Here is a 20,637-nt window from a genome sequence, read left to right on the forward strand (position 1 = left end):
CCTCTCTTGGATCTTGCAGATGAGTGGAGAGAGCGCTGAGAAATGTGTGAGCCTCCGCTGGAGCTTTTACGCTGCTGGTAGGTCTGCTGTTGAGGGAAGTGCACCTGGACATGTCCTGAATCTATGGAGGTCCCAAAGTTTATAGACCTCAAGGTTTGAGTGGAGCCTCGCCTTTCATGGATTACTGAAGGGGCAGGTTCCGACTCCTCACTTTCTTCCTTTTCTTTTCCCTCATCTTCAGACTCACTCGGATGAGGAGGAGGCTCGTTCTTTTCTTTGGGGTCATCTTCATCCCACAGACCATGACACTGGTGATAAAAAAATGCAGGGATTTGTAAAGAAGAGGCCACACCCAACTGTCACAGATGGATTACTGACCTATTCACAAACAACTTAAAAGAGAATCAAAAGATCTAAAAAAGACATGAAACAACTAAAAGAGAAACAAAAGAACTAAAAAGAAACACAACAACTATACACAACCCCATTGTGGTTTTCATATGGTTTCCAAAAAGTTTTTTACATTTATATGTAATATATATGTAAGAATATATTCAGAATACATCAACTGATAATTTAAAGCAATTTAAACCCAATAATGTAGGTGATGATCATGTTCAACAAATTTAAGACACAGATGTCTACAATGACATTGTTCACACAGCATCTTGTGCATTTGCTGGTACCTTCAGGATGGATCTATGGAAGAAGAGAGCCAGTAACTGGACCAGGTCGTAGTGAACGTATCCATCCTTTTTCTCCACGCCAATGATGTTAGGAGGGTGATAAGGTTTGTTCTTATCTATCTTGTTCTGGTTGAAGGGGAAGAAGCCAAACTGGAAAAAATATTTGATGACGATGGTGACCTAGAGGGACAACAACATCAATGTTAGCGAAGCTTTCTGGACTACAGAGCAACATGAAGATTAATATTGAAACCTGGGAGAAACGGGTATATAAACAAGTCCAATTAACCTGTGTAATCTTATCGAATAAATATTACAGTCAAAAATTGTTTTAAATGCAGTAAAACACACTGATCTTTATACCATCTGTGCTTGTCTTCTGGTCTTTAGGAGCTTTCCCCCCCCAAACTTAAAGTCTACAGTTTGAACAGTGTAATTTAATTATTGGCAAGATGACACCATTTGCAGTTGTACATAAAAAGATAAAATAAATAAAAATAAAAAACAAGTCAAATATTTCGCAGATGACATCGTAATATATTTCACTGTACCTCAGTATAGACAATGGCGGTCATCCAGTAGCGCTTGCTGGGTCTGGGCACTGACAGCATGGCCCAGAGGAAGATGGTGATGGGGAGGACAAGTGTGGCACAGGAGGCCGACACCATGTGGTTAATAATGATGACCAGGTAGCAGACCATTTCTGAGTGAGCCACCAACATGTTGTAAAGGGCGTAGGAGAACTGGAGGATCAGAGGCTGGTTTTGGTAAAAATTATCTGACCGCTCTAGCTCCTCGTCATAAAACATCCTGGACAGACACAGAGAGCAGGGCTGACTTTTTCCACAGTTCATGATATCTTTTATAAAATTATGTAGTGTTTAAAGTTTGATTATTTCCAAAACTGCATATGACACCAAAAGTACATTGCATTAGAACAAAGAGGCACCAAAAGACAGCAGAGGTTTTTTGGACTTACTTGTTGAGCAGCAGTTCACTGGCAGTCAGCTCAGTGGTCATAGATGGCAACATGATGTCTGACCTGCTGTCCGAGCGGCTGTCAGAGGTCATTACCATTCGCCTCTTCCCATCCATGTCACTTTCATCATCGCTGATCTCCAGCCGGTCGAAGCTGACTGCCTTGCTGTAGCTGGGAGGCACATCGGCATCAGATGTTTTGGAGGCATCTGTATCAAGAGTGTAGGGCAGACCTACCTGCCCTTCTTTCTGCATCATGTCCTGCTGTTCGTCTCCATCTTCATTGTCAGTAATGACGTCCTTGTCCTCAGCAGGACGGATACATTCTGCCTTCTCCAACCTAAGGGAGGGGCCCTCATCTGGGCCAGAAGACTCCCACAGAGCCTCTTCTCTTTCCTGGATCTTTGGTTCTGATTCCTGTTCCTTCCCCTCAATCTCCAACTGCTCCATCTTGTCCTGCCCTTCACTCTCTTCTCCTGTCTCTGCGGGTTCTCTGTCACTCCAGAGACCACCATCGGGTCCCTCGCTCTCATCCACCTGCTGGAATACCCAGGAAACCTGTTGATCGTCCTCTCCTTGGTCCTGCTCATCTTCCACTTCTTCTATGGTGTCTGCAGTGCCCTGCCTGGAGTAGAGCATGACACACTGGGTCGCTTCACTGCAGGGGCAAAAAACGGGAGAGTTGTAAAACAAGAATCTTAGTTCAGGCTTTTATATATCCTAATTAATTCTTTTTTTTTTATTACTCAGGAGAGAGAGCGAGAGATTATATATATCAGCATTACATAAGAAAAGCTGTCCGAAAATGAAAAATGACATTTTGAGCTTTCAAAATCATAACTTCACAAATGAGGATATCATTCCTAATTTAAGAACTGTGTAATATTGTATTTCTGTATTATATACCAGCCTGTACTTATGAATGCTTGCAGGGTATTAGTGTGTTATGGTAAAATATGATAAATGTTAATATACCCCTAAATAAAGGGGGTTGAAGCAATGTTAAAAGCAAAATAAAGTAATAAAATATGAATAAAGCATGGTTTTAGTGAATACTGAAACATGAAAAAAGTCAAATGCTGAGAAGGAACAGATTATACATAAACATGTATATCCAAATGAAAAATGTTAATGTATGGTCAGGTATTTAAATGCTTATGATAGGATGACGTCTACAGTATGAAGGTCATGTAACAATTGAGTTTAGGATTAAAAATCCAAAGACAAAGAATCTAAAGACATGTTCAGCTAAAAGGACAAAAACAAATGTTATGAGATATGGGTGATAAAGAAACCTGGCACCTGGATATGAAGCTGCTGCCACTGTCCATTGATAAACTGGACATGTCCAGGCTATTCATCTTTTGCAGTTTGGGCCTGGCCCGCTCACTGGTTTTGGGAATGCGCTCTGGCATTCCATCAAGATCTTCCAGTGTGGATTGGCGAGAAAACAGGGTGGTGGCCTCAGTGTAGGCACTGAGGGGTGGTGAGAGTGACAGATGGGATGATTAGTGGCAAGATGTCAGTTTGCACATACACAAGGGATCCCCTGTATTCTCTGTAACCCAACTTTAAAGTATAGGCGGACAATTGTTAAAGTCTATCTTAAAACAAAATTCCATAGCAACATTGAAACAGAATACTGTGACAATCGCAGGCCTATCAGAGCTCCATTCCTAAAACCATCACAATGTTAAAATGTAAGATTGAAATAATTATCTCAATACACTAAAAAGCTCAAGCCTCAACATGTAGTCATTGTAAGAAAATGTCCACCAAAGTTAAAGCTGTTTAAAAAAAATAATAAATCGTCTTGTTGTTACCATGATTCCACTTTCATTTGTTTATGGCAATAATTTAAGTCAAGTCAATACTTAAAGCACATCGAAATAAACAAAATGGTAATTTACATCAGCATGAAAGCAAGTCGAGTGATATTAATAAATAATTTACAAAACAAAGGTCGAGTTAAACGTTCTAAAAAAGTCAAACATTTAACACAAAATACAACCTGATTATTGTCTTAAGACAGACAAAACTGTTAGGAACCCACACCGTTAACATTTGAAAAGGGGCAGAAAACCTACTTCCTGTTTCATTTTTTACATGACCATTAAAACATGAGATGCACAAATGATTCCATGGTTCCGTGTGACAATACAACACCCTACAACCATATTACATTGTATTATTTTAAGGGAACACAGCCATTAAAATTGTTTTGGTTTTCTAATGTCTTCTGCTTCTGTCCTAACTAAAGTGGTGGTGAACAGATTCCTGTGTGTGGAACCACCAGATCCTCCTGTTTGTTCTCTTTGACTTCTCTGACTTCGCATCTCTGGCCTGGCCCAGGTCTTACTTATCTGAACCTTTACGCCATCTTAGCATGGACAAGCCTCTCCGCCAGGGTGCCACGGGGCTCACTACTGGGTCCACTTCTTTTCTCCACCTATACTACATCCATGGGTTCTATAATCCGCACACCGCTCTTCCTGTCTCTTTCTGCCTGGCTCTCTAATATGTCTGCTTGGACGAGACTGAAATATTCAACTCACCCTCTCAGAAGTTATAGTGTTTCCAGCCAGCTCTTCAATACAACACAACATCAGCATATACATCTTCAGTGATCGTCCCCACTAGGTTTGCCAGAAATCTGCGGGTCATCCACGATGATCAACTGAGCCTCACCAACTACATCTCCTCTGCCTCTAGGGCATGCAGATTTCCGATCTATCAGGTTTAAGGCTCTGACTCTTGCCTACAGAGTGATCAACTCAACAGCACCTATATACCTACACACCCTCATCCGGGTTTACAATCCCTCCTGCCCCCTGTGTTCTGCCCACAAAAGTTGTCTGGTGGTCCCTTTAAAAACATGGTAAAGATCAAATTTTTCAGTTTAGTGGTCCCACGATGGTGAAATTAGCTACCAAACTCTGCATGCTCAGCAGCCTCACTCTCAATATTCAAAACATTGAAATGACAGGACACTTCCTCACTTCATATGCACTCAAACACAAAAAAATGAATTAAACAACAACAATAAAATAACTTTTATTAGTTATTTTATTAACTTTTATTATGACATGCAATCCTATACTTGCATGTCATGAAAAATAAGTCTTCATAGAAGATTTCTAGCAAATTGAAAATGCACATAATGTTTGTTATCTTGGATAATTCCCATAACACAATTTCCACAGAACAGAAACTACCGTAGCTTCAATACATCTGTTCAGTGATGTCTCTGTATTGAAAATATTTTAGTTTGTACATGATGTTGCTGAATTTGATAAATGTGAGATCTTAAAACTGGCTAGACAGGGTATAAAAATATTACTGTTAATCTGTCAATTAAGGTTTTAATAAAAAGTATTTTACTTGCATTAAAGAGTGCTAGCATATCTTTATATCATGTCTTTCATATTTATCTGTTTCATGAAAGTTATTTGTTTACGGCAGTGTCTAAGAGGGAAAAAAACTGAAAGTTCAGAAGGGAGAATCTATTGCTTTATGGTGTTTCCCATGTTTTTTGCTGGGCTCTCTGTACCTGGATATGCTGTCTCTGGAGTTTGTGGAGTCTCGACTCTCCATCTGGTAGCCTCTTCGCCTCCTTCGGACTCTAGCTGAGCCGGAGGTCGACTCGTCCTCGCTCAGCTGGTCCACACTGGCTTGCCTAGACATGTTGAGCCTCATGGCCTTCTGGTAGTAGATGTGGATGCTCTCTCTCGATGGCACATTGCCCTGGTGGGAGGAAAGGAGTTCATTACTCTCTGCTTCTCCAAGTGACTTTAATGAAATCTATAATTAGTAAATGAATGACTATGAAATGAACACAAATTTCATTTAACAATACAAAAGTCAACAACAGTCGACTACAGAAGTGGCCAAAATAACATTCTGACTTAATAGTAGTATTAAATGAAAATTGTGTTGTGTCCATTTAGAGCTTAGGCTCGTGTACCTTTTTGACCTCTCTTGTCAGCATGCAGCGTTCGATTCGCAGCACGGTGGAGATGTCGATGTATTCCCTGCACATGTCATTCATCCACTTAGTAAAGCTGTCAACTGTGGTCTGGAAGAGCACCCAGGTGAATTTTATAATGTTGAACACTCGCTTGATGATGTTGTCTGATGGAAGGAAATGGACAGTTGCATACAATAAACTTCTTAGGTCGGATTAAAGAAAATAAGTGCAGACTGGTACCTCCAAATGAAAGTGAATAAGAACATTTCGGGAAATCTAAATAATGGTGTCATTTAATTTTACAGCAGACTAATAATTATAATTTTAAGTCAGTTATTATCAAAGGTGAAAACAAATTCAAACTATGTAATGTTTAATTGTTTTCTACCTTAACTGTAATTTATATTTTAACTAGAAAAAGAAAGAAAAGAAAATAGTTTCTTAAAATATAACATTGTTTTTTGAAAACCACCTTAAATGTAACAAATGCACAATTGTGATCTATAGAATAAGAATTATGGTGTGTCATCTATTATTTTTATCCTGATGTTGTTTGCCAGGTGTTTGGATGTGTTACAGGGAAGGCTGTAGCTCAGTTGGTGAGGCAGTCGTCCACGGACCACTGGGTCAGTGGTTCGATCCCTGCTCCTGGCTACATGTCGAAGTGTCCTTGGCCAAGACACTGAACATCAAGTTGCTCCCGGTGAGTCACCTGCTATAGTGAGCACCTTGAGCTCACCTTGCATGGCAGCCACCACCATCAGTGTGTGAGTGTGTGTGTGAATGGGTGAATGGGAATCACAAGGACAAGGACCGAAAAGACACTGTTCAGCTGTATTGCTGTATTACTTGACGTTCGTTGTACAACACGTAAAAATAGAAAAAGAGAAAATTAAGTCAAGATCTCAAAACTTTGCCGTGGGAGAAACCAACCAGGGCCACCAGACTTCTTGTTCTCCTCTCCGTTTTCTTGGCCATCAGATAGCTCACCAACATCTATGGCCACATGACCTGCTAAAGTAGAGAAAATAAGCTTTACCAAACATAAAAGTAATATTGCTGTTTTTTTCATGCAAGTTGTTTTTTGTTTTTTTTGTCTGCTTACCATCCTTTTTGCTTTTCCTGTATCTAACTCCTTTGGTGTATTTTTTCCAAAATTTGCGTTTCTCTTTGCCCCTTGCCTTTAGAGCAGCTTTGGGGTCTGTGATCCAGGCATGGTAGAGAAACTGGAGAACACAGAGCAGCAGTTTTAATTCCAAAGAAAGGTCGCAAAGCAAAGGAGTTGTGAAGGCAAATTACTTTGTACCAGAACAACAACAGATGAACACACACACAAAAAAAGAAAAAAGTAACACAAATCTAAGGGGGTTTTGCAGGTTTTAGTCCATTACTTACATATCTGGAATGCATCACATTACTATGAAGTGTTTTTAAGACAAAAACTTTAGAAAACAGTTATCTTTTCAATAGCACATGATTATAATTCGTACCATTCTAGTATGAAAACTATTCATGTTATTGTTTAAAAATGTGCTATTACCTTTCATGATGACCATTGTTATGGTTGTTACCTCAAATGTAATAGTCCTCCAAAATAGGTCTATTTTCAATAGACAAAAATATCCCCCTCCCCAAAACTGATGGCACCATTGTTTAGCATGAACATTTTCCTTTTCAATGCACTGAAACATGCATCACCAGAGTCATCTTTTTATCTCAGAGGAAAAAAAGGGACAAGACCTACACACAAAAACTGGTACTACTGTTGCTTCAAACTGAATGATAAAAGTATGCACAGGCATCATATGCACAGTCAAGACCATGTGAGAATAAAGGCTCCAGTTCAAGTTAATAAGAAAGACACCAGCATGCAAAATAGGAGAAGTCAAAGCCTTTCTATTACAAGTCAAATGTATGTAAAATCATGCCTTTCAATCCGCATACATTTTGCACAATAAGCATAACATCAAACATGAGCTGGGAAGGCAGTGGCATTAACGGTTACTTGAGCTAGAAGATGTTCACACAGAAAGTAAGTTGTGTTAGTTCTTGTGGTGAATACCTTGCCTGCCTTCACCACATACTGCAGGATAGTTTTAGGCAGCTTAATGATAGATCTGGGCAAAGCCAGAACAGCAGAGACAAACTTCCCAATTGCTCGCTAAAGAAAGGGAACAGAGCGAGAGTTTTAGTAGAAAACATTTCTAACTGTTAGAAACACATTAGCAAAGAGGTTTTAGTATTCACAATTACTGTGCACATAGCTATAAATACTGTATAGTACTTATGTTCTCCGGAATGTTAGTACATAAAAACATTTTACCTGTACTCCTTAAATAAAATAGTGCTAAGAAGTAAAAATCACCCATTTCAAATCCCAAATTCCAAGTATTTACTCAAGAAAACTAGTATCAAATCAAATGTCCACAATGAAAATGGCTTACTATTATATTTACTATAATTACCGAAACCAAATTAAATTAGAAACAAACATGTTTCACTACATTTCAGAAGGAAATATTGTAACTTTTAACTACATTTATTTGACAGCTTCAGTTTTTTTATGAATTAAATCAACACTATGTTTAAGTAGAAACCAATGGTTTCAAATACTTTTTACTAAAGAGACCATCATGTCCAGCTCACGGTCTCGTTTAAAATCAATTCTTAACTATTTCGCCAAAGAAACATTTCTCCTCTAAACATCTAATGCGGCTTCAGTTAAATGACAATTTGGATCAGAAAGAGGTAAAATTTGACAATATTTCCTATTCTGTCAATAGGAAATGTAAAAACCTAGAGCTTTCAAATAATGAACAAATCTAAATCAATCACATAAATAATTTTTGCTGTGAAAGCAATTTAAATTAATTATCACAGCTAAATGAATCAATGGATAATGGATTTTTTGTTCTACATCTCTTATTTCAGAATTACTGAAGAGCATTTTTTTATTTTCTATGGCCCTAATATAATAATATACCGCTAATATGCTGAGGTCCTAAATTTAAAAAAAGGCTTCAACAAGCATAAAATGCTTCAGCATTTCATCATTTTCTAGGGCACCAGGGAACATAATTTTAAAAAAACAGTATATATATATATATATATATATATATATATATATATATATACATACATACACACACGTGTATATATATATGTATATATATATATATATATATATATATATATATATATATATATATATATATATATATATATATATATATATATATATATATATATATATATATATATATACATACATACATACATATATATATATATATATACATACATACACACACACACGTGTATATATATATATATATACGTATATAAAATATGCAGCACATTAAGTACTTATTACACTACTAAACACAGTAAATCTTATCAAGTAAAAAGTACATTATTCCTCTTAAGTTGTCTAAGTAACAATTTCTTTCATTCTAGAACTGAAAAATTTGCCACTGATGGAAGTCACCTGAAATGCCGACTTCTTTGGCGGCTCATCATCTTTTTTTTCCTCTTCTTCCTCTTCTTCCTCACTGTCAGTTTCAAACAAGTAATAATCTCCACTTCTAACCACTGAGGGGCAAAGGGTATTGTGTGGTTACATTCAGTCAAACAGAGGCCAAAGTCATTCACTGTTTTCACTTTAAAAAGGTAATACAAGGCTCGGTGGAGTGACTGAAAGAAAGATGTAGGGTAATGAAACAACAATATAACATTTAAGTCTATTTGTTGTACTACACATTAATTATTGATATGGATCTACAGCGCACCATGAAAGAGAGACTTGAAAAAAACATCAGGAATGATAAGAGAATGAAACTGGAAATGCAGACAACACACAACACATTACTGTAAAATTGTTAACATGACTGATTAAACTATGAGCAGAAAGCTCAATGAAGAAGGTTTATATAAGAAGAATGTCTATTTATTTTTTCTTTGAATGTAGTACGCACAGTCACCTTTAATCTACTTGTAGTTAAGTGTTAGAAGCAATGGAATAAACAAGGCTGACTTATGTCCTTGAACAGAACCAGAGTGGGCGGGAAGCGAGGGAGGATGCTGGGATATGGCAATGAAACACCAAATAACAAAGAGACGGGGAAATAGAGAAATAATTTGAAAATGTCATGTGGGGGTGAAATACAATTTGAAACATGAGCTCAAACCAAACAGGCAGCCACTGCAAAATGCTGGAAAGTTTTTATTTAGCAAAAATAACTTTTTTGTAACCTTTTTTTGCATTTGATCATTATTCCGATGATTCTTGCTGTTTTTGCTTTATTTTGCTTTTATGTAGGCAACACCTGTTTGGTAATCATGTCCCCAGGCAAAGAATGAATAAACTCTTCATACTTTATTCCAGTACTGAGAATAAAGGCGAGTCGACTTCATATCTTTGCATTAAAATGTTTTACAACAGAGTGATTCACTACTGTGGGCTCTTCAGGTGAGACCGATGTTGAAGATCATGTTTTAAACAGCATCAAGAACAAATCTCCAGCTGTTAGTCATTTTCTCTTTCTTCATATTGTCACTGTGTCTATTTAAGGTAGCCCTGCTCTGCACTTTCAGTGACATGGCTTTATGGATCATCTTAAACCTAAAGTGCCTCTGCACACACAGCGCACAGTAACAGAAGAGCTACAACAGGTGCCCTTAAATAGAGACAGAAAAGGACTAAAGTCTGGAGGGAGTGAGGCTGCTGTAATCTATAGTATGTTGGTGCCTTCAGAGCCCAGAGGCAGTATGGGAATCCTCAACATTCTGGTCAAGGACACAAGGGCCAATCAGAGTGGAGGAAAAGAAAAAAAGAGGGTTGGGGGTCAACCTACTGGAAGCATGGTCAACCCACGGCCTCCACCACTGCTTTTTTTTGGTCTTGGCTTTCGTTCGCTGTGCTCCTAAAATTTCACAAATACATCAGTGCAACATTTCATAAGAAAATCAAATTTCTATTGAATTAGAGTCATACTTGAATCTATAAAGAGGCTCTTTTAGCTCAAATACTCATCATCAGAATTATATCAATCATTTATGTTTATTTGGAAAAATACACTAACCCACCTTCCATGGGCTATACCAGCCATTTTACTTCAACACAGTTTGAACATTTATTGCACATTTAGGGGCCCTGGCAGGCTTCATCATACCATCATCATCGTCCTCGGCTTGGACGACGGTCTGTCCATCTCCAGACTCCTGTGCCATGCTCATCATCTTCTCCTTGCCCCTCTTAAACTTTTGCTGCCTCACCTTAATGCGCTCCATCCTGATTAGATCAGAGAGATTGTGAAGAGACACAAAGTATTGACACAGCGGAACATCACAGCGGAGACTAGACACATTGACCACAAACATCTCCAGGCTTCATATGGAAATTGGTGCACGCTATGCAACAGTGAAGTGCTCATTAGTGCGAGTGAGTAGGTATCATCAAAGCTCATGAGTAACTCCTGAGATAAGTGGTGGAAATACAGTACATTGACTTTATGTAGTTTGATATACTAAGATGCTTTCCAGCAAACAAAGACTAAACCAGGAGCTACTTTTAATTCAGAACATCATGTTTGCTTACAGTACCTATGGACTAAATTAGGTCTAATGAGGCTCATCCAAGACACTGAAAAGCCCAAAATAGACATAACCATGCCTGCAGTTGAATGTTTAACAATAGGCAAAGTAAAATCCTTTTTATTTTTTTCAGTCAATCCCATTAAGTCCAAACTAACAGCCAGGTATTGCCTAGGCAGCAAAAGCTAAAAGATTATAATTTCCTGGTTTTTTTCTGATCGACAAGTCAAACATATTAACAAACAGAATATTTCTAAGCTGTTAAAAAAAACAGTCATAATCTATCATGTCTTTATTGAACACACCCATTCAAAGACGTGGCAACGCAGGCTTCTGATGTCACTAAATGTTAACTGGATTCAGGTGTTAGTACACCTGGAGAGGAATCAAAGAAATCTGAATGGAGGTGTGATTTAGAGCTAAATCGCTTCAACGGTGTCGGTGTGCTACTCACAAACAGCATCCACTGATGTGAGCCTCGCAAAACACAGCTCTCAGAAGACCTATGATCAAGAGCCGTTGTTTATAAAGCAGCAAGGGTTTACAGAGTAATCTCAGAGCCTTAAGATATTCACCAGTTCACAGTTAGACGGACTGTCTGTAAATGGAGGAGATTTGTGGCTACCCTCCATAGAAGTGGGCACCCTGCCAGGGTCCCTCTAAAGGCACAGCACAGAATGCGTCAGGTCAAAAGAACCCTAGAGTAAGAGCTAAAGACTTGTAGAACTTGGTTGGTTAACATCTCTAATCATGATTCAGCCCTAACAAAACATTGAATAGTTGTGGTATCCATGGCAGGACACCACGTAGGAAGCGACTGCTCTCCAAAAACAACACTGCAGCACGACTGGGTAAGTTTGCCAAAGATCACTTCGAAACTCCACAATACTAGTGGAAAAATGCCTGGTGGACAGATGGAAGGAAGGTAGAGTTAAACGGTAAGAAAACACAGCATTTCGCTTGGCATTAAAAGAGAACTGCATGCCAACATGAAATCATCATCCCAACAGTGAAATAACATGGAGGGCTGCTTTGTTGCCTCTGGACCTGGACCACTTGCCATTGTGGAGGGGAAAATGAGTCCCCCAGTTCATAAAGGCATCCTACAGAATAATGTCAAGGTGGCTGTCCACAAGCTGAAGCTCGCAAGAAGCTGGATGATGCAACCAGCTTTAACACAGCTGCCGTTACTTTTTCCAAAGTTTTGTAAAGTCAAAAGGTGTTCGATACAGACATTAATGATCATGACTTGTGGAAATTGCACACAGCACCATTACTTATTCTTGCAGCCGTATTAAAAACACATTATTAAAGTCATACTGCTGCACTACATATGTTTATTCGTTACCATGAACACATGATTTATTTTGCTTCCGTTCTACATGCATAGTCAGGTATTGTAAAAACTGTACACAAAATGTGTATCAATCTACAGCTAAAAAGAGTCTTGAGCAAATGCACCATTTACTCCAGTGGTTTGAGACTCATCATGGGTTTAGTTAACAACATGAAAACATACAACAATACCAATCCTATCCTTTAAATGAATAAAAACTGTTCAAATAGCAACAAAGCAATAGCAAAAAGTGTTATTTGAACTACTCTGACTAATAGTAAGTCTACTAATCATGCTTATGTGCATTATTTTGGCACTTTATGCATAGTTACAGTATGCAGATTTTAAAGGTAAACTGAAATATCTGGCAAAAACTTTGAAGCATTGCGCTTAGGGCTGAATCCTAGTTTTGTATACAACACCCACAAGCCAAAATAGAATCAATCCATGTGACGTATGTAAAAATTTTAGCCTCACTGTCTTTTCAGCTGCTCCACAGATTTACGCTCTTCCTCCAATCGGGCCCTCACCGCCTTCACGATAGTGGCCTGGAAAAGCTCTGCTCCTCTGAAACACAAAGAAACACATCAGCAACCGAACAAATGTGTACGACCTAATTCCCAAAGTCCATTATTGTACCAACAGAATCTGTAACTGACACCTCAACTCAGTGGTTCGCACATGTTTTCTGTCATGCCAAACTTCCACGCCCAACAGTTTACACCAACTGTTAACATTTTTATATCGTAGATGCGGTTGCTTTACATAAGTCACCAGTGTTTCTACCGTAGCAAGACACACTTATTACATTCTTGTACACTTAGCCGACAAGACAAATTTTGTGATTACCCACGTGTTATTACAAGCCTTGTTTACTTCTGAATAAATCCTGCTGATCTTAAGATTTGCAGTCTCTGAGCATTTTTGTTTCCTAATGATTCCCAAATAAAACCATTTTTTCACCGCTGACTTTTTGATTTATAGCCGGACAACTATATGTGTCTCCAATTGTTATTCATAACTTACTAAACTTACATGTTTATTAGTGTCCTCTGCTAAACTGTGCAGCTGAGTTGTGTACAGTACCTGGATGCCAGGATCTGTGATGCTCTGATATCAGCCACCACGTGGAGGAAGTAGTAGCTCATGAAGACTCGTCTCTGCAGAAGCAGAAAGGCAAAGCAGATGCTGTCCCAGATGATGCCGGCCTCGTTACTAGGAAGCTCACAGCGCTGATCAGCAGCTGGAAAGGACAACACACAGCAGGTTCATTAATCAAATTTAGGAAAAATTATGAGTTTTACCACCTCAACAAACTATTTACTTCCTTTTTTCAGGAGGTATGAATTAAGGAATCTATTCTTTGCTTTGAATGTGAGCAGCTGTGCAGCAGATAAAAACTACCTTTTGTCCAAGTGGCAGTATTGTCATTTGAAAAGAGCATCATTGACATGTAAGAGATTCATGAATGTAAGTTGCACAGACTCTCAAGGATGTTTTTATTTTAAGATTATGTACAGGGATGCAGAAGGCTGCAAGTTTGAATCCCACCCCATCAGGTGTGACCCCGCCTAGCCACCAAAGGAAACCTTGGTGCTTGCCCTGCGCTCGGACAAAAATGGGAGAATTGCGGCAGGAAGGGGCTGACGCTGTAAAAAACTCGTTCCAAATAAATGTGCAGAACATGTGGTGCTGTGGTGACCCCTGAAGGGTCAAGTCCAAAGCCGTTGATTTAATTTTAAGATTATGCACAAACTTTTGTGTATCATTGACTATTGCAACATAGTGTCCAGTCACTGCAAATTAGTTTCTCAGTGGGATTAAGATAATATCCATTCAGAATCTAGAGTAATTGGCCTGACAGTTGAAAATTAAACAAGGGTGTGGGTTTAATTTCAAGTTCTTAGTAAACATGCTCGCAAATAGAGACTGGGGCAGCAAATCACAGCGACACGTCTGTGTGTGTATGTGTGTGTTTGTGTATATACACCAATCAGCTATAACATTCAGCTATACAAGTTCACGTGTGCAAGTTAATGCCATCCAATACAGTGTTCTGCCATAAATTATACTTTTACAAAGTTGCAATTTCTCATTTTTTAGGTTAAGACTGTCACAAAGGATATTTGGTTAAAGTGGGTATTGGAGTCGTACTGTAGTGCATTATAAGAAGAGGTGGTTCTAATATTTTGGCTCCCTTTTCAGTATTAAATATGGTGGCTGTACCCACTTATATACAATTTTAAGAAACAACTAAATGAAATGTTAAATCCACTCACGCTGCCCATCCTGGCTGGTGTTAATGTGGTAGTCCTTAATGGTGCAAGCCAGACTTAACAGCTGGATTAACCAGCACTGATTTTTGATCAGAGAGTTGATGTAGCCACAAGCCAGGATCTATAGATCCAACAAAGAAAGTAAAATACATAAATGTTTAAAGATCATTGTTAATATTCAATATTTAATATTTCAATTAACACACGCGCGTTATTTTGTACGAACTCAAATGCTCAAAACACTAATGAGCTTCTTTTTTGCAGTTTGCACATCCATGCAGAAAGAAAATTTAACACTATACTGTATATCCTCATGTCCTCAGCACATAGGATTATTTTGTTTTCTTTAAATCTGTAGTCATCAGTTTTAACAGTTTTACTTACGGATAAAATGTTCTTCATTGTGATTACGAAGATGTTGTAGGCGATCAGAAAGTCCCAGTAGTGCAGGATCTTTTTGATTGGCTTCAACAACAGCTCTCCGCCAAAGAGCAGAAAGTAGAAGCACGCCACCAGGTACCCCATACAGAAGACGCTGATGCGTGTAGTTCCCGTGATGAAGATGATTGTGAGGACGAACCAGAACAGATAGCTGAACATTATGACCTTCATCATGTCAAGGTAGGACCTGGAGGACATAAATAAAGTAGAGTTGCATGTGAATGGAAACAATAGAAATGTCTCTATATTCAGCGGATAATCTTCTGTAGGGTCACCCACCGTGCACTTTTACACTCTCACATTGTTTTCACAGTGTTATTTTCTTTTTATAAAGATATCAATTAGAGCTGCTTTAAGATATTTTGTCCACCATTGTTCTTATGAATGGCAAATGTAGTCCACAATTGTCAAAAATTAAACTTAAAGGAGAGGGACAGATATGTATTTACATGAAGATGTTACCAAGTCTGGTTTTATTGTAAACGTTACTGCTATACTGGACACAACACTTTCGAGACACAACAGATTGGAAATGGAAAGTTTGTTGTCTAATTTTAGACCTACTGTATGACGCCTATTGCTAACAAGGATGCCAGTTTACCATAGAAATCTCTAGAAAACATTTCAGTTCTTTCTCTTGTTGTGTGCATAATCAGCCCATCCATCACACTTAGTGTATCACTTAGTGTCTGTGCACCGGTAAAAGTAGGGTCAGTGAATGGGAACCAGAACTGAAACCTGACTCCTGTCACTCAGCTCAGGTATGTACACTTCTTGTGTCTAACGTGCTGAAAGCTTGCGAGTGGATCCTGTGTTATAATATGCACAGTGAAAACATGGGAAGCAAATGTGCTTTAATTTGACAGACGTGGGGAAAACACGGGACCACAACAACAACTGCACTCTTTAGGAAGCAGCTCTGATGAAGTGCGCTGGGATCGGACGACGCGTTGATGGGCCGGAATAGCTGAGTGAGTGTCCTTCTTCATCAGGGGGAGAAAATACCTTTTCCATACTTAAAAGCTATTTATTGAGTTAGAGTACAGGGCAAAAGCGTCTGAGTCGCAGAGTGACGGACAGAGTGTTTTTGTGGATTATGGATTTCTCCCCCGCCCCGTATCCGTAATTCGATCCTGGAGGGAAACGATGGAATAAGTGCAGAGCTGCTGTGGCGTGGACAGACAGGCTGTAAAGCTCCCTTTTTCCCTGCTAGGGCTTGTTGATGGACACAGAGTGCGTTAATAAAAGACTTGTCCACTTTGAGCATCAAAACAGTGGAATGTGAAGAGCACATAATCAATGATTGTGACCAGGTCAGGATGCTCTTGCTGTATTTCAAACTCGCTCTCAGTTTCCCTGCCTCTCAAAACCACTGTTCACTTATTTTATATCTGCAACATCAGTATCTAGATTCAAATGTGGGACAACAGCCAAAAATCTGAATTACCTTTACAGTAGGTATTCAATAATTACTCTCTCTAAGCTACTGACACGAGCTACTGTTATCAGTTTCCTCTTGCCTTTATTTATCAAGGATAAGGGATCTTGCTGAGTGAGTATGTTGTTATTCAGCACCACCCCACTTACGATTTCTACAGTTACACAGTTCACTGCCAAATACAACAGTAGTTCTCTACAGAGCTGGCAGCATTATGGGAGAGAGACATCTGGAGAGACTTGGGTACACAGTTAAGTGTTTCACTATGATGTTCCACAGTGGTTGCTGGGGAGAATAATACCTTTACTCGTAAAGCTTGATTTGATCTCCACTGTTTGGTAAAGACACCAGCTATTTTTCAAAAAATACAAATCAGACAAATAAAAAAGTACCACTATTGTCAATGACAATACCACAGGGAACAGCTGCTGTACACCAACTTCAAAATTAACAGAAGAAATTAAAATGACCTGATATTTAAATATACACTTATAGTTAAAAAATACATTCACGCCTAGATGAGAAAATACAAGCATAATCAAGATAAGATTTATGTGTAATCTCTTTTAAGAACACGCCATTTTCTTAATAATATTTTCAAACAGGAAATACATTTAAAAAAAAGAACATATTGTTTCTTGGTACAGGACAGTATGTTGGGTTGAGGCTTTTTTGATTTTTTATTAAATTATTAAATTAAAGTGTAGGAATTAAACCCACAACCGTCCACATAAACGTCCACAAACTCACTACTCAAGTAAAACTGCAATAAATACTTTCCTACAAAAAAAAAACGTGAAAAACATGCCAAAGGCATTTCTTTTAATAATAAAGTAAAATTAGTCATATTTCATTCTGAATTGTAGTGAAGTAACATAAAAGTAAACAACATTAAAATCAAATACCCACGTAAAGTGCATGTACCTCATGTATAAGCTACTCACTATAAACTCTGACGATAAATGCCAACTTCTCATATAGTTTGATCATAAATAACGCCTGAGGGGAGTGTGCGGGCTATAACGCAGTGTAGCAGATAGAAAAAGCATAGCAGAGCAGGTAGAAGGGGGGCTGCGTGGAGCAAAGTGAATGGGTTTAACATGTAATCTTTAACCTTTATATCAGAGGGCACAATTGAGTTGCAGGTGGTTCCATTTCTTTGAACACGTACAACACCGACAAGAAAAAATAAAATCGTACATAGCAGAAGAATCCTAATGCATTCAGAAACCTATTGTACACTGTAGAAATAAGACAAGTACCAAAGACCTAAGCCAATAGACAGAAGTATTCAATTTCTATTAAGAGTAGTTAGGAGCACTAAGTCATAAAATGTGCTTGAAATGTGCACTGACATTACATTTCTGCTGTTATCGCAGTTTAGATGCATATTTACAGTAAGTCATCGGCTACAAAGTAATGGCAACGTAACATACTATGTTGTTTTTAATAGATCCACTAGCTTTCAACTCAATAGAATTATGACAACTGTTTCGAGGTAATTTGAAATCCAAATGAGTCGTTTAAATACATGTGTTATACTACAGGCTAAGTACTCTTGGAGTGTTAAGCGTAGTATAACGTTAGCTGCTGTACCTGCAGTGAATGAAATCAGGGACAGGGTTGTGGACGCTGAAGGAAGCTGCGTCCAGGTCCCTGCAGATCTCCACGTTGTCTCCAGCCATGAGGCGGACGGCTGCCTTGTTCTCATCATCAAAGACCTGCCTCTGAAGAGAGGCACAGAGCAGCAACATAAAGTCATCTAGAAAAGAGAAGAGATAGTATCTGTAATTAAAAAAATAGAGACTGGGGCATCTGTAATTTAAAAAATCTGTAAAGTATTTTAAGCTACTTTTAATTTAGTATTTTATATTGCTCCATTGCTACTTTTACTTAAGCAGTGGATTTGCATACTTCCTCTAAAACTCATTCTTCAAACAAATCTCCCATTTAACTAAGTAACATACAGACGAGGAACAATGGATTTGGCCTGGTGAGGAAATCTGGAACATAGAGCCACTTGACAACATTGGAGTCTGTAGTAGAGCTGGGAAACCTCCAAGGATAGTCTGAAATGAAAATAACCGCCATTACTATCACAAATGCAATACATTTAATTGTCAGGTTTATGTCTGGAACTCTTGAAAAGGACTGGCAGGACAGGTATTTAGAGATTTAGTAACAAACCCAGAAAAAAAAGACAGAAGGTGCAACGCAGGTTCTATGTGAGCTCTTGGTGTATTTTAATAATTATGTGAAACAATTCAGTGCCTCAAGACAACTCTGGAACATAATCTATAGTAAACCCATATGTATTGTGTAAACAAGCAATTTCTGAACCTACAACTTTACTAACAAATGTGAAACAAAGTAGGGAAGCTACTTCTCAAATGTTATGATGATTGTCTTTTGTAATTTTTTAATTAATTCATTATGCATAACTTTTGAGTTTACAACTATTAGTTGGGCAAAAAAAAAAAAGATTCTTTTTCTTTTTTGGCAGCTTAAAATCTTAGAACTAATTGGCTGTCAGTGACTTTTTTGTGGACTATCTAAAAGAGCCATCTTGCCAAATAGACCACACACACCTTTACAGGCTGCAGGTGGAAAACCGATGCAGATGAAATACTGGAAGGTCAGCATGCTGGCCAGGAAGCAGCAGTACTTTGGCCAGATTTCGGCAATCGCTTTCCTCCTTCGTCTGTACATCACGGCTATTAAGGCAAAGGCATGGAGCATTGCATAGAAGTCCATACGCTGCCCTATGACGTTCACCCCCAACAGTAGACATGTCTGTTGGAAAACAAGAGGAATAAACACAGAAAGCATATGTAAACTCCTTCCTCACATGTTCTGATTACAAAGCACAAAGCACTCGCTTCCCACTTCTCCACATTCTCTACCTCAAGTCCAAATTTGTAGAAGAAATAGTTTATAAAATATTTGATGAAGCTGATGATCCCAAGGTCCAGGTGCTGCCTTGTGATGTCATGAAAGATAATCTGAGCAGCCGGAGGTGACAGTTTGTTCCTCAGTCTAAAGTACTGCTGATGGCGGTAGATGGTCACCTCGAATGCTAAGAGAGCCAACATTAAGATGTTGTTCTGCAAAAATAGTGACAGAGAAGACATTTTATTGTGCTCAATGTTTATTTGTTGAATATGCATGCTGAAACTAAAGTTAGGGTCTCCATAGACTTTGCATGATGCAAGTGATACAAAGAAATGAAAGCATTTTTGAAAAAAATTAGAAACACAAGGAGTGAAAGCAAAACCGGTACAACGCAGTCAGTAGAGCGCAATTAAGTAGATAAACAGTACATATAACACAGAATACGAAGGAGAGCAAGTAGATATATAGAGTTGTGCATTTCCAGTGGCGTATTTAAATATGCACAGGAGAGTAGTGCACATTAAAGTGTATGATATATTATACAGTTCAATAATTATGTGTTTATATAATTAAACATTAAAGTATTGAAGTTTTTTCATTCATCTAATCAAATGAAAATAACTAAACCTTAGTACACAACTTTCAGTGGCAGTGTGAGGGGAAATTGTTTTTTTTTCCTTCCTGATGTGTTTGATCCTTCTGTCATATGTCATAGTACTCACCCTGAGATATCCCAACAGGTCATTAGACTTTTGCAAGCCAACCCAGTTGGCTGGATCCACGGGGTGCTTGTAGAGCAGAGACTCCTTCATCTCAGACTTCTGTGAATCTGAGTAGTTCTCCGGCTGTGGACAGAAAGTATTGCTGGCTGTGATATGGCTATGATTTACTGTGCCCTCCCAGTTGTGATATTTAACATGAAATAAAATAATCAAACGTAATTGTTGCATTTATATGAATATTATACAACATACGTTATGTAATAATATATACATAATAATATATATACGACTTTTCAAACAAGCCATTAA

General features: G+C 38.3%; 1 protein-coding gene across 7 annotated transcripts in view; it reads right to left on the minus strand.

The window, feature by feature from the left end:
- Positions 1-20,637, minus strand: part of LOC137098786 (piezo-type mechanosensitive ion channel component 2) — an 80,957-nt gene that overhangs the window by 8,480 nt on the left and 51,840 nt on the right. For 3 of the 7 annotated variants that reach the window (XM_067475382.1, XM_067475383.1, XM_067475380.1), the window contains 22 exons: positions 20,329-20,451; positions 19,618-19,818; positions 19,303-19,507; positions 18,682-18,783; positions 18,311-18,476; positions 15,220-15,463; positions 14,839-14,956; positions 13,646-13,802; positions 13,037-13,126; positions 10,803-10,921; positions 10,485-10,553; positions 9,119-9,222; positions 7,694-7,792; positions 6,737-6,857; positions 6,565-6,645; positions 5,629-5,795; positions 5,215-5,408; positions 2,967-3,140; positions 1,666-2,322; positions 1,238-1,496; positions 687-866; positions 2-308 (listed from right to left, as the gene is read on the minus strand). In XM_067475382.1, coding sequence (XP_067331483.1) covers positions 2-308; positions 687-866; positions 1,238-1,496; positions 1,666-2,322; positions 2,967-3,140; positions 5,215-5,408; positions 5,629-5,795; positions 6,565-6,645; positions 6,737-6,857; positions 7,694-7,792; positions 9,119-9,222; positions 10,485-10,553; positions 10,803-10,921; positions 13,037-13,126; positions 13,646-13,802; positions 14,839-14,956; positions 15,220-15,463; positions 18,311-18,476; positions 18,682-18,783; positions 19,303-19,507; positions 19,618-19,818; positions 20,329-20,451 — 3,937 coding nt within the window. The remainder of the gene's footprint in view (position 1; positions 309-686; positions 867-1,237; positions 1,497-1,665; positions 2,323-2,966; positions 3,141-5,214; positions 5,409-5,628; positions 5,796-6,564; positions 6,646-6,736; positions 6,858-7,693; positions 7,793-9,118; positions 9,223-10,484; positions 10,554-10,802; positions 10,922-13,036; positions 13,127-13,645; positions 13,803-14,838; positions 14,957-15,219; positions 15,464-18,310; positions 18,477-18,681; positions 18,784-19,302; positions 19,508-19,617; positions 19,819-20,328; positions 20,452-20,637) is intronic. The other 4 variants (XM_067475386.1, XM_067475381.1, XM_067475385.1 and 1 more) reach the window with 3 other exon arrangements.

This window comes from Channa argus, chromosome 14 (assembly GCF_033026475.1).
Source record: "Channa argus isolate prfri chromosome 14, Channa argus male v1.0, whole genome shotgun sequence".
NCBI lineage: Eukaryota > Metazoa > Chordata > Actinopteri > Anabantiformes > Channidae > Channa > Channa argus.